This window comes from Mus caroli, unplaced genomic scaffold (genome assembly GCF_978045245.1).
Source record: "Mus caroli unplaced genomic scaffold, Mus_caroli_1 scaffold_1, whole genome shotgun sequence".
In the NCBI taxonomy this organism is placed as follows: domain Eukaryota; kingdom Metazoa; phylum Chordata; class Mammalia; order Rodentia; family Muridae; genus Mus; species Mus caroli.
The window spans coordinates 116,732,915-116,747,318 of NW_028227256.1; the positions used below are offsets into that span (position 1 = coordinate 116,732,915).

Sequence of the window (14,404 nt, forward strand, 5' to 3'; positions counted from 1 at the left end):
CAGTTGTTTTGAATTATAAAGCAGTCTCAGGATTCCTGAGACTGTAGATAATCAAAAAACATGTGTGAGTGAGCGAGCGCGCACACACACACACACACACACACACACACACATACACACACGTTACATTTCTCCTATACACGCCTGTGATTAGGTCTAATTAATAAACCAGACCCAGGAAAGCTTAATAAGAATAATAAACAAAGGACAGTTTTAACTATTGTAATAAAATGAGGTCTCTTTAAGAATTAAAAAAAAAACAATATTTGAAGACTTTTGTGGTTGAATGTAACAGTGAGGGAGGGAGGGAAGGAAGGAGGGAAGGAGGCAAAAACATGGGGAAGGGGGCTGTGGAACCCCCTGAAGAAGAGCATGGGGCCACTGTGTTTTCTGGGTGCTCAGAAGGTAGGTTCTCTGCCTACAGGCGACAGGGAAATGAAAAGGGGTCCCTATCATCCTCCTCAGGAACCAATTTAATGAAGGCAGGCCTGGGGCACGTCCAAGGGGAGGGTTGCCCCAAGAAGAGGATTCGATGATTATTCTCTGCAACCTCTAATGCTCCCCCCTTGCCTCCCCCACCCCCCACTGAACTGCCCAGACAAGAGTCCACTCCACGGAGATGTCCAAATTAATGATGGAAAAGGCGAGAAGGCACAGTGATTTAAAGGGGGGTCACCACCAACTTAATGGAGAGGAAACAATTATCCTCCTCCCGAAGGCCAGGCTCATTAATGGCTCTGGAGAGGCGGTGACTTCACACCTTTGCAGAAGGATCAATTTGCAGGCTCAGCGGTGACTCTGGACTTTCAGGGGGTGGGGAAGAATCTTCTCAGCTCAGCTAGGATCAGATGGGGCAGCTTCAGACCCTTCCCTGAAGAAAGGACAGGCCTGAAAAAGCTCCTGCATAGATGCCAGGGGATCTTGCTGAGCCTCCCCACGCACGCCCAGGGAAGCAGCAGAATCCAGACCTGGTTCCCTGTTCAATGGAGGCTTCTTTCTTAGCCCTGGGGTGGGGGTAGGCGGCACCAGAGGCAATTCTTGCCCCAGCTTTGCACCAACTTTAGGATTCAGCTAATAAGGAGCATAGAGATTAAAGGAGAGAATCCAACAAAAGACAGTTTCTCCTATACCAGAGTGTCTGTCTGCCTCTGTAGATACCACAAGGGTGGGATCTGCTGTTCAATGTGTGGCATTTGCTTTGAAATGCTTATGCTGAAATATAGGGACCCACTTTTTTTTTTTTTAGCTAAGTAAGAATAATAGCAAATCTTATTATATGTGAAATATGTGAGTACATATCACATGTATGGGGTGTCATTCTGAGTATGTCAGTTTACACTTGCACCCCAGGAATTAGGATCTCAGCCACCCACGCATATATCATCACCTCACTGTGCAGCATCCAGAAAAGAGACCCGAACCCAGCTCAGGGCCCCCACAAGCCATCTCCACTTCCAGGGCCTCACACGTGGCTTGTTTTCTCCCCCTGTGTGTGGTCGCCGGGCAGCATGAACTTGACAGCCCCATCTTTCTCCCAGCCCCTGCGGATCTTGGTGAGTCTGCGGCTGAGGCAGGGCAGGAGGAAGAGGCCCTTGGCCAGGATGATCACACAGGGCAGGAGCAGCGTGAGTGTGAACGTGGGCGGCAGGTAGAACTTGTAGTGGTTTTCCTCAAAGGCACGGGTCCAGCCGTAGGTGAGTGTGTGCATCGTGCTGAGCATCAGGGCCACGAAGCCCAGCGTGGACTGTGGAAAGAGAGAAGGCAGGAATGAGAGGATGGCCCCTGAGCCCAGGGCATCTCTGGGTCAAATCCCAGCTCCCCGTGCCAACTTGGAGGAGTCGATCTTCTCATTTCCCCATGTAAGTCCCAGGAATGAACTTCAGGTTGTCAGGTTTGGCAGCAACTGCCTTGACCACTGAGCCATCTTGCTGGCCCTGGCCACCATCCCCTCCCCTACTTCTTCTTGACAGGGCGTCTCCTCTTCTAGTCTACCCTCAAACTCAGTATGTATCTAAGGATGACCTTGACCTCCTGATCTTCCCACCTCTGTCTCACAAGTGCTGTTGGGAAGAGAATCCAGGGCTTCATGCACATAAGGCTAGCTCTACTCCTGAGCCACAGCCCCAGAGCCCTCTGTTCTTCTTCTCTATGATGCTATGATTGCTTCCTAACCTATCTGGGCCTGCATCCCTGGCTGAAAACACACCAGGCTAAAGGCATATAAAGACTGACCCCAGCAGATCTGACTGACGACCGCGCTTTCTGTCCTCTCTTTTGCTTTTTCTTTTCTTCCAACAATGCTGTTTGGAATTCTGATGACTCCCAGAAAACTTTTAAGTGGGATTACACTGAAGGAGCTTAAGAACAAAACACTCTACTGATTTTATGTATATTTTCACATCTATTAGAATAGAAACAAGATCTGCTGGCATATCCACCAGAATTTTACAGATAATACCTAGCTGGATTATAAAGGAAATTCATTATCAATTGTCTTAAGGAGAAAGGCAAAGTAGTTAAGAATGGTGGTGAGCTCCAGATAGAGGGAGAGCGCCATGCAGAAGGTCACTCCTTGTGATGTTCCAGGCTAACATTACAACAAGCGTTTTCCAAGGGCTGCCCACTGTCTTCATGGGCACTGCCTTAGTGTGTGTGTGTGTGTGTGCATGTGTGTGCATGTGTGTGTGTGTGTGCATGTGCAGGCTGAGGCTGATGTCAGGAATCATCCTTGCTCACTCTTCCACCTTATGTATTGAGGCGGGGTCCCTCAGTCAAACCAGAGCTTGCTGACGAGCCGAGTCTCAGTAGCCAGCTTGCTTAGGGTTCTCATCCCCACCTCCTGAGGTTGGAATGGCAGATATGTGGCCCCCCTGTCTACTCAGCATTATGTGGGTTCTGGAAACCAAAACGCTAATCCTCAAGGTATGTGTGTAGCAAGCCTTTTAGCCCATGATCCATTTTCCTAGATCTGCTCCCACTCCATTTTTAAAAGTTCAAATAAAATTCCCCAATGCAGCCAGGCCCATGCCTTTAATCCCAGAACTCAGGTGGCCAGCGTGGTCTACATTTTGAGTTCCAGGACAGAGAAACCATGTCTAGAAAAGCCCCCCACCCTTAAAAAAGCCCACATACAATAAGAGCCCTTGCCTCTCTCCATCTGATTTTATTTCTGAAAAATCAGTCAATCAGAGGCTGGTTTCGAACCGACGCTGCATGTTAATGTCACCTGGGAAGCTTAGGGGAAACACGAGTCAGCCCCACCCTCAGAAATTCAGATTCAACTGGTTTAGGGTGGATCGCAGTCATTTGTTTTTTTTTTTTTTTTTCCAGAGTTCAGCAGATGATACAAATGTGTCACCAGGACTAAGCCACTAATTTTGGAAACTCTGGCACCCACACCCTTCTAGCTGGAGGTTGAGGAGCCCACGCAGGGCCCCAGGGCCCAGGCTGTTTTATTGGTGAGGGTCCAGCTCCAGCTCCTCTTCAGATCCTGAACCACTGGCCGCACGCAGGGGCAGTGTCTCCTGCATGGTCCGATGAAGCAGCAGTAAGAACACACTCAGGCCTAGGATGTGGCCTCACAGGAGGTCGGGTATCTCTCCCAGGAATACACCCTGTGTTTGATCCACGTGGGTCAGTGTCTTAAGCACTGATGGACAAGCATGCTGGCCCAGCATGGAGACCTGCCCAGGGTCCAGCAGCTACAGCCAGCATCTCCTTTATCACTCCTTTTGTTTTCTGAGTTAGTTCCATGATACACGTGGCAGGAATCCTAACTTTGGGCCAGTAGTTTCTAGCCAGGGCCGACAGCCAGAAAGCTTTTAGATTTTCCAACCCTGCTGGGAAGCCTGGATGTTTTCAGAGAATTTGTTTTCCCTAAAATTCTCTCTGTCCTTGGGAACAGTTTTTAAAATTTCTAGAGGACCAAAGGAAATTAGAAGGAAAAGGCTTGTCAAGAAGCCATTAATAACCCCAGCCCCAGACACGCACACCAAGCTAGGGCCATTTTTATTACACAGAAGCTTGTTAGCCGTGGCTCCTGCTGGCACTCAATTACTACAGCATGAAGGGGCTTTGGCCATCGCTCACCAAGTCCAGGTCAGACTGGTCCTTGTCATTATTTCAGGTGGTGGCTGCATCAAGCAAGGTCAGAGGAATCACCTATAATTCAGGGGCAGAACTTGGGGTTTCAGGGCTGCACCCTGGTTTCTGCTCAGTTGCATTATGTCCTCCTGGACACTTTACAGTGATATAGAGTTTAACTGATAGGGAGAGTCCAATACAGCTGATGCTAGATAAAAACAAACACCACCCTCCCCAACAAAAAGAAACACAAACCAAAAACTTTGAAAAGCGCTCTGGAGGGCTAGGCATATAACTCAGGAGCAGACTGCTTGCCTGACGTACAAGTTCCTGGGATCCATCCCCAGTGCCTCATAAACAGGGCATGGTGGTGCACACCTGTAATCTTATCATTTGGGTGGCAGAAGCAGGAGAACCAGAAGTTCAAGGCCATCCTCAGCTATATAGCCAGTTTAAGGCTAGCCTGGGCTTCATGAGATCCCGTCTCGAGAAAGAAACAAGCAAAGGGAGGAGTTTCGGGTCTAAATCAGCTAATCAGACACTTGCCTAGCATGTGCAAAGGCCCACTGTCATCACAGTACCACAGAAATGCATGTGATGGCCCATGCCTGATCCCAGCACTTGGGAGCCGAGGCAGAAGGGTCAGGCACTCATTCAATGGTTTTCTTTACTACATAGCTCAAGTTTGAGGCTAGCCTGGACTAAATGAGACTCTGTCCCCGAAACTGAACTGAAACCAAACCAAACCAAACCAAACCAAAATGAAACAAACGAAATAAGACCAAACCAAATCGGACCAAACCAAACTAAACTAAACATAACAAAACAACACCTGAATCACTTTGGAAACAGAAGGTTAAATGCATGCATATGGGATCTTTTAATGGGATCAATATTTCAGTGGCTCTCAGATAGGCTAAACAAAGCATTCCAGGCCCAGGGGTTGGCCCAGGGTCTTTGGAACACCAATAGGTTTCTAAATCCGATAGCTCCTCACTGCACGTGAACTTGACAGGAGTCAAGAAGGCCAGCTCTTCTCTTGAAAACCTCCCATCTGTTATTGGGTACAGAAAGCCTGCCTTTTACGTGTGTCCACTCATAGTCCTGGGTGGGAACAGGGACAAGCGATGAGACAGAAGCTCCAGAGCATGGAGATAAAGTATCTGATGAACCTGGAAGGCCAATGGGTGCTTTGGAGCTGATCCTGTGTTCCTGCCACTGGAGGGCAGCATGCACGCTTACGGGTCACCTAGACTTCCAGGCTGTCCCTGAGCATTTTATCTGAGCAGGAAGCCTGATATCTGTATCTCTCCGGAAGTTCTTTGTGGCTTTAGAACCTTCCCCAGATGGTGGCTGACAATAAAGTTTATGACGTATTTCACATGTCCAGTGGACAGCCAGGCACAACACAGTGAGAGACAGAGACAGTAGCAGTTGGGAGTCAGGTCTGTAGCATGTACCTGTAGTCCAAGAGAAAAGGATCTTGGAGCCCAAGAGTGCAGTGAGACCCTGTCCCCAGATGAAACAGATGGCTGATGCTTTTCAGAGATAGTAGGGGCGTGGCCAGACACCCCAAGAAGAGGAGCAAGGTGCTTTCCCTTTTCCTCTCACCTGCCTCACAAACATTTCTCTTACAGCATTAATTTCATTTTTCAGGAGTGTAAATTGAGGGTTGGGGGCAGAGGCATGGGCAGGGTCTGCCCACATGCACAGAGCAGGTGGTGCTGGAACTGGCCTCAGGGTGCCCTGGCAGACCCTCCTCCATACTAGGGCCCTCAGGAGAGGGGGCTGAGGTATCTGAGGCTAGAGCACAGGCGTCAGACACCCACAAATGAAACCCTCGCTTCACTCTCTTCAATATGTAAAGCAAAGCATGACTTCTGGAGCCCTAGCTGGCTTTTGCTAACAAAATCAAATCCAAAGGCTTCCTGCAGCAGCCAGAGCTGGAGCATGTAATCTACAGCTGCTTAAGGAAAGAACTTTCTGGAAAGGGAAGCGACCCACAGCCTGTTTTAATTGTGACCAAACCACATACCCGGGATACTTGAGGCGGGAAGAGAAAAATCCAAGATTTGGGTATGAGGCAAACAGGGATTAGTCCCAGATCAAGAAAAGTCCTTTCCTCCCCACCCTCTTAGGCCAGCGTGCGTCAGCCCTGAGCCCTCCTCCAGGGGCCTTCTGGGAGAAGCAGAGCCCTTGAAATTCACAGCCATGCTTTAAAAACCAACCACAACTGTTTGGTTCTAAGGTACACTAAGGGCCCCTAGTCACAAAGAATTAATTTGGGTTACATAAGAGCAGTATTCTGTCACTGTCCCTCTGAGTTTTTGATGAACAGAGAAGCTACGACACGTTTTGGTTGACAGTGGGGGATGGGTACAAGGCTGTTCTCTGCCCTGATACAACTGGCAGGAGCCAGGATGAGCCAGCCTCCAACTGGGAGGAGCCAGGATGAGACAACCTGCATCCCCGGAGGGATGAGTTAATCTGCAGGTTCTGACCCTCCTGGGCTTTATGAAAAATAGTGGGAGGTGCCCAGGGAATTTGAGACAAGTCCCCAGGTGGGTGGTGTGCCTCTTACAAGCTCTGTCACCTTGATTCCAACTGCATCCTGGGCCTAGAGTGCCGCCTGGTGTGCGGTGTGTGCTCAGAGTGGCCACTGCCTTGAGGAATGCAAAGGAGACCCTTTCCCAGCAGCATTTGCTCCCTGAGTGTTGGCAGCTGTCAGCTGAGAGACAGAATCAACATGACAGTGTCCATAGATACCTGGCTATCAGAAGTCTGTGTCTATAAACTACACTAGAGTCTCCAATGTGTCAATGTATACCATGACTCTCTTAGGGCAAGTAAATCCATAATCTATTGGAGGACTATCATTTGTCTGTCTGTCCATCTGTCTGTTTACCTATTACCATCAATTCATACATGCACTCATTCATCTATATGTCTGCTATTCATTCATACATCTGTACCAACATGGACCCACTCGTTATCTATCTATCTATCTATCTATCTATCTATCTATCTATCTATCTATCTATCATCTATCTATCTATCTATCTATCTATCTATCTATCTATCTATTCATCCTATATGTCTATTTACCTATTTACCTATCTAGTCTATCACCTATTTAGTCTATCTATCTATCTATCTATCTATCTATCTATCTATCTATTGCAGAAATTGAAGCATGAGCCTTGCATATGCTTGGCAAGTACTCTACCTGTAAGTGCCACCCTGGTCCTCATTCTTTTTTCTCTGGATTTGCCCAAGAAACAGCGCCATTTAGGAAACACTGCTTGATCCCATCACCCAGCAAGCCTCATACTTAGTTACCACCTGCCCCACATGGGGACGGGGTACACGTTGAGCTGAGGGTGTGTGCTGGCAGAGTTTCCAAGCTAAGTCACAGCTCACTGCTTCCCATGTACACCAGGATTCTGCAATGACTCTGTATGGAAGCACCGTGTCCCCTGAGTAAGTTCAGCCCTGGTTCCATGCTCTGTCCTCCATTCTTGTCAGAACCTCTATGTGACAGACTTCCCAGGGTCAGAAAGATGAACTTGCCCTGAGCAAGCTGAAGCAGAATCAGGAGGCTGGGAGAGCCTGCAAAGTGGGGAGTGCTCAGCACCTGACCCAGTGCCCTGCCTATGACTAGGGAGACCCTGCAAGGTGGGGAGTTCTCAGCACCCAACCCAGTGCCCTGTCTCTGACCAGGAGCCAAGCTGCAGCTGGCTCTCAAGGGGAATCTGCGTTACCTGCACAAAGCTGAACTCCTTCCAGTTGAGGGAGTTGGCAATGGACGGGAGCGAGGTGACAGCCAGCAGTGACAACATGCCCAGGGCCAGCACACCCAGGGACAGGTATATCTCCATCCGCCAGACTTCTTCCTCAACCCAGAGGCGGCTCTTGTTGGCCAGGACCTGACAAGAGAAAAACCATGACCGCTGTAGCTGAGGCTGGCACCCCAGAACACATTGACTAAGCACTGAAGCACAAGCGAGTCATGGCTATGTTCATGCTCTGCCAGATGGCTAACATGTGCCAGGCCCTGGAAGCCATTAACTATGGCTGCAGAGATGGCTCGGCAGTTACAAGCACTTGCTGCTCTTGCAGAAGAGCCGGGTTTGGTTTTAGCACCCAAGTCAGGCAGTTCGCTACCACCTATAACCCCCACTCCAGGGGCTCTGACCCCCTCTTTTGGCCTTCAAGAGCTCTTGTACTCATGTGCACATACTCATACATGGACATACACATGTAAATAAAAATAAATCTATTACAAGGGTGGTGGCAGTGCAGGCCTTTAATCCTAGCATTTGGAAGGCAGAGGCAGGGGGATCTTTGTGAATTCAAGGCCAGTCTGGTCTACGAGTGAGTTTCAAGACAGCCAGGACAGAGAGACCCCCCATCTCTAACTAATTAATTAGAGTTGCTTTCTTAAGTCATGGCTCCCTTTCTGGCTGCTGGCCAAGCATAGGGGTCATCTAGAGGGTAAGAGATCAGGGAGATTGACAGGATATACAGACCCTCAGCCCGGCCTGGTGGTATGTGCCTATAATCCCAGCACTTGGGAAGCTGAGTCAGGAAGATCACCGGTTCAAACCTAGCCTGGGCTACACACTGAGACTCTGACTCATATCTCAACCCCACCAATCAAAGAAATATATGTTCCGTAAGCCTGGCTGTCCCACATTGTTTCCCAGCTCCCATGGTGCAGGACAGTGGAAAGGAACAGTTTCAGGCTGCAACCCCTCTCTGTGTTCCCACAGCTCTGCCAGCTGCCTCCCCTCCTAGCCTGCTTCAACCTGCTTCATTACTGGCTTGCACTCAGGGCACGCAGTGACACTCGACAACATCCCCTCCCCTCTCCAAACTCAAACCCCTCAGACCTCTTTCCATGTGTTCTTCTCTCTGAGGCACATAGAGCTAGCTCAACTATTGCCAGGTAATGGACTGACATCCCTTCCCTGGTTAGTTGAGCAAGCACTAGGAAGACCCTACTGTGTGCTAAGCCCGGAGCTGCAAAGAATGAGGACATGTTCTGTCATAAGTGATGTCTCCCACTGAGCTGCAGGGACATAGGTCCACCAGGGATGCTCTGCCAACCCGGAGGTCTCCCTCCTCGCCACTGGCATTCCCTGACCCAGCGCCGGCATGGGGAAGAACTTAGATCAAGGTCCTTCCATTAGGACTGTTGTCTTGCCCCATCTCAGCCCTGAATACTCTTGCTTTAATCTACCATCAAAAAAGCAATAAAGCCTCTCCTGAGAACAGAGGACTAAGCAGGCTGCTCTCTGCCTCTCCTAACAGGGTGAGTCAGTGAGTCAGGTGTGTGTGTGTGTGTGTGTGTGTGTGTGTGTGTGACTACTTCAGCAGGAGAAAAAAAAACTCACATAAGCCTGTTACTGGCATAAAATATTAAAAATGAATCCAGGGGCTAAGCAAAAATGGCTACAAAGCTCAGAAACTAAAGAAACCAAGAAAATGCCACTCTGCCTGTAGAGTGTAAACTGATGGCCTGGCTTCTTGGGTTTTTTTTTGAGACAGGGTCTCATGTAGCTCAGGCTGACCTCCAACTCACAATGTAGCCAAGGATGAATGACCTTGAACTCGGATCCTCCTACCTCCCCTTTCCAAGTAAGTGCCACAATCTCAAACGTGCACCACATTGCCAGGTTGTATGCAGTCCTGGAGGAAACCCTGGGCTTTGAACACACTAAGCAAGCGCTGACCAACTGAGCAGCGGCACCACCAATTCCTCTCCTCCCCCCACTCCCCACTCTGTATTATTTTAGGGTAGGCTTCTTCATATTGGTATCTGAAAGCCACGAGAGGGCCAGGAGCTGGGAGACCTGCTTCTTTCTTGGCTGCCAGACATGTGGGACTTTGAAACACCATCTCCAGACCTGAGTTTCTTTACTTGACAAAGCCAAAGAAGCTGGGATTTTGCTGGTAATCACGATGTGGTAAAATCTGCCGGAGCAGCATTTGCTCGTGGGGAGAGCCTGACCAGACCTTACAGAGGGCACAGGTCCTTGCTGTAGCAGCCCCCAAACAAGACCGACTCATGGCTGCTGCTGGTGGCTACGCAAGTCATCTCCACGTGGTCTGCTGTTCACTCATTACTCATCTGCTCACTGAGCTTGGGTGGTTAATATCACAAGTCCGGCTTTGTATAACTGCAGTGTAGTCAACATTGGTTTGCAAAACTGGTCGCCTCACCCCCTGCCCTGCAGTGATGAACAGGGAACATGCCTGGGGGGCTGCGTGTTACTGACTGTGGAACTTGGCTGTCTCTGCTGTGTCCCCAGCCCTGGGAGGGCTGGCAGATGCCATCACTCTCAGCTTTTTTATATGGCTTCTTGTGCTTGCTCAAACTCAGATCCTTATGCTTGCAAGGCAAGCCCTTGGTTGAATGACTCCCCAGGCCCACAGTCAGCTAAGTATTATCTGGTGGTACCACACTGGCTAGCTTTGGAATAAGGAAGACAGGGAAAGCTGCCTGTGGGTCAAATGTTGTATTCTACCTTGACTTCTGACTAATCTGGAAATGCATCTCTATGAAGCACACAGGCAAGTCAGAAAGCCATGCCAATGGCAGTCAGAGATAGTAATGATGCTGTCATTAGCATGATCTTGAAGGCCTTGGCCTTCCAGTCTGCACTATCTTGTGATTCAAGGAAATCTTGGAGGGTTTTCTGTGCCCATATTAATGTTAATGTGTTCACTATTCCCATAAGGCCCTGCAGCAGCCAGTGTGAGCAGTGGCCACAGGAAGGCACTCTCCTAGGTGGCCAATAGTAGACAAGGGTGACTGCTTCCTGTAGGTAAAGCTTCAGGGACTGGATATAACATCCCCCATCAGTGTCCAGGCCTGGGACCCAAAGGTGCAGTCAATCAGTGGACCACCTGCCTAAACATATCTAGGTTGAATCAGCCCATCCCTGCCAGGCATTGGCGTGCTAAGCCCCAGTCTTTGCTATGAGAGTCACCTCAGACATGTTCCATCAGCCTGGCTCTTCCTTTGAGAATTTGGCAAAACAGCTGAAGCCCCATTAAAGGAAAGACTATGTCCTGTAAGGGTGAGACCAATTCACCAGTGCCATCTGGGCCATGATATTGGCATGAAGGCAACACTGCGTTAATATAGCATCAAGGAGGGTCTGGCCTGCAGAGAATTTAGAGGATGGCATAAATTAAGAGGGAGGGGTGGGGACTCAGTCAATGGCACAAAGACCTCAGTTGGATCACTTGAACCTATGTAAAGAAAAAATCTGGACATGACATATGCCTGTAACCTTAGCACAGGTAAAACAGAGACAAGTGGAACCCTAAGTCTCCCTGGCCAGACAGCTTAACCCACTTAGCAAGTTCCAGGCAAGTGAGAGACCTTGTCTCAAAAAAACAAAACAAACAAAAAGTCCCCTAAACAGCAAGAACAAAAACCAAGGTGGAGAGTGCTTAAGGGTCGAAAACTGTGGTGGTTTGAATATGCTTGGCCCATAGGAAGTGGCACTATTAGGAGGTGTGGCCTTGGTGGGGTGGGTGTGGCCTTGTTAGAGGAGGTTCATCGCTGTGGGGATGGGCTTTGAAGGCCCCTAATGCTCAAGCTTTGCCTCCTGCGAAGACAGTCCTCTCCTGTCTGCCTTCATATCATATCATATCATATCATATCATATCATATCATATCAGCACCTCCTCCAGCACCATGCTGCCTTCCTGCTGCCTTGCTTCTCACCATGATGATAATGAACTGAACCTCTGAAACTGTAAGCCAGCCCCAATTAAATGTTGTCCTTTATAAAAGTTACCTTGGTCATAGTGTCTCTTCACTAAGAGAACAAGCTAGGCTGTCCTCTGCCTGCACATGCAGAGGCACACACAGTTATGTGTATACACATGCATGTGTACCTGCACACAGATGAGCATGCACACACACATAAAGAAAGGAAATTAGGCAGTTGGGGCTGGGGGCAGTGGTTTCCTTTGTGCACTGGGAGTCGGTGGGCCTTTTCTCCCTCGGCTCTACCTGAACACCTGCTAACACAGCAGAGAGGGCTGAATACCCAGGGCTCCAGCCTCTGCACCCACCATCTGCAGAGCAGGACACTCTGTCTGAAGCCCATTCAGTAGTACAGGGTCCCCACACCCGGAGAGCTCCCCCTCTTTTAGAAGAAAATATCAACCTGGACTTGATGGTGGAGGTCTGTAAGCTCAACTACCTTAGGAAGCTGAGGTTGTAGGATTTCAATTTCTGGGCTTCAGAGTGAGCTCAAGGATACCCCAAGCAACTTAGTGAGACCCTGTGTCAATAGTTAAAAAAGAATACCAAAACAAAGCGAGGAGAGGTTGGGGATGTAACTCAGTGGTAGAGTACTTTAGCTTATGGGAGACCCTGAGTTTTTATCCCTAGTATGATAAAACAACAAACAACACTACAGCAGCAGCAGCAACAGTACACAGCAACAAAACCATTAACACTAAGAAAGATGAAGACTTACATATCGGGACCCCAAGATAAGAGAGCTTGACACTTGTACTGATTGCTCTATTTGTATTGATTAGTTAAACTATTTCATGATTTTGTATTTGAGACACGGTTGCATGTAGCTCAGGCTGGCCTCCAACTCAGTAAGTAGCCAAAGATAGCCTTTGACTTCTGATCCTCCTGCCTCCACCTCCCAAGTGCTGCTTTTACAAGCATTCACCACCACCTTCAGTTTATGTGGTGCTGGGACTCAAAGCAGGGCTTTCCACGCATGCAAGCACTCTCCTGGCTGAGTGACACACACCCTCCCAGCCCAGTCTAGGTTCTAATCAGTGATGGAAGGATGAGCCTTCAGGCCTCTGTGCCACTGCATTCCTGCTGAAGCCTTCCTTACTCATTCCTGTAGCAACAGGACCCTATAGAGCAAGTGCCTGGCAAATGAATGAATGAATGAATGAATGAATGGATGAACCAAATTCTAAGATCATTTACTCAGCTGTTAATTTGTTTGTTTTTCTGCAGAAAGTAATATGGGCACCAGCATGGCTCTGGTATAGAATGACAAGTTCTAGTTCCCAATACTGCTGTGTGTTTTCAGTCTACTTCTACAACCTCTCAGTGCCTTGGTTTTTCTCATTCTGTAAAGATCAGTATATAGTGAAGCCCTTGCCTTAGGGAATGAACAGAGGAGGGGACAGAGGAATCCACCATGGCCTCCTATAGCTCTTCTAGCATGCCAGGAGCACAGAGAGTTCTTTTGGAAGAACTTGTGACTAATATTTTTTCCCTTCTAACCTCCAGCCAGGACCTCGCTCCTGCAAGAAAAGCCTGAGTCACAGAGGTTGTGCCAGGTGCCTGTGGGTGGGAAGATGGAGACCTCGGAGAAGCCACAGCAAGGAAGTAGGAGCCTGAGGTGGGCAGGGGGTGGAGGCCAGTGGTCCAGCAACAGTGTGACCTCTTTGTCCCTTGATGAGCATGACAGGGAGGAGCCTTGCCTCATGGGGTCCCTGCACCCTGAGCAGCTGCTGGAGCTAGAATGAGGGTGGGTGACACGTGGTTTGTTAGCCCTGGGTTGAATCCGCTGGGAGATTGATGTCCTACGCGGGCAGGATGCAGCCAGCAACCTGAGGCCCAAGACTGACACAGAATAAGAAAAGCAGAGACATGCATAGTCCTGAGCTTGGAGCTAAGAGTAGAGAACCGGCTTGGAAACTAGGAGAGATGTCAGACTGCTTCTGTGTGCCTCACTACCTTCTGGTGCCACCTTTACTACTACTCTCTTGGCTCAAAGGTCTCCACTGTCCAGGAACCCACTGGGATGTGTGGTGCCATATGGCTTTCTTAAATGAGTCAATAAGACCCACAGCTCAGTTAAGGATGAGCACTGAGGTGCTATCTCAGATGGTAAAGTGCTTGCCTTGCAAGCATGATGATCTGAGTTTGAACCCCAGAATACATGAATAACTAAGCTAAGCTTATTTATTCCATACATCTATAAATAAATAAGGTTGGTGAGATGGGTCAGTGGATAAAGTGTTTGCTACAAAAGTGTGAGGTCACACACGTGTGCACAGAGACACATGAGAGCGCACCCCCCACACGCATACATACACGTGCACACTCATGTGTGCACACACACAGGTTTAATCCCAGAGGTGTGAAAATGGGAGATGGAGACAGACAGATGCCTAGAGCTTGCTGGCCACCTCATCTAGACTGTGTGGTGACATTCTAGGTTGAGGAGAGACACTATCTCAAATGAGAAATAGACAGCACCTGAGAGATGGCAACTGATGGTGTCTTCTGACTATACACACGCACCGAAGACAA

At 48.9% G+C, this 14,404-nt stretch overlaps 1 protein-coding gene across 1 annotated transcript in view; it reads right to left on the reverse strand.

Annotated features, from left to right (window-relative positions):
- Positions 1-218: 218 nt before the first annotated feature.
- Steap3 (STEAP3 metalloreductase) overlaps positions 219-14,404 on the reverse strand; it is a 33,380-nt gene continuing 19,194 nt past the window's right edge. The window contains 3 exon segments of the mRNA XM_029482900.2: positions 219-1,494; positions 1,496-1,744; positions 7,845-8,009. Coding sequence (XP_029338760.2) covers positions 1,384-1,494; positions 1,496-1,744; positions 7,845-8,009 — 525 coding nt within the window. The 3' untranslated portion in view covers positions 219-1,383.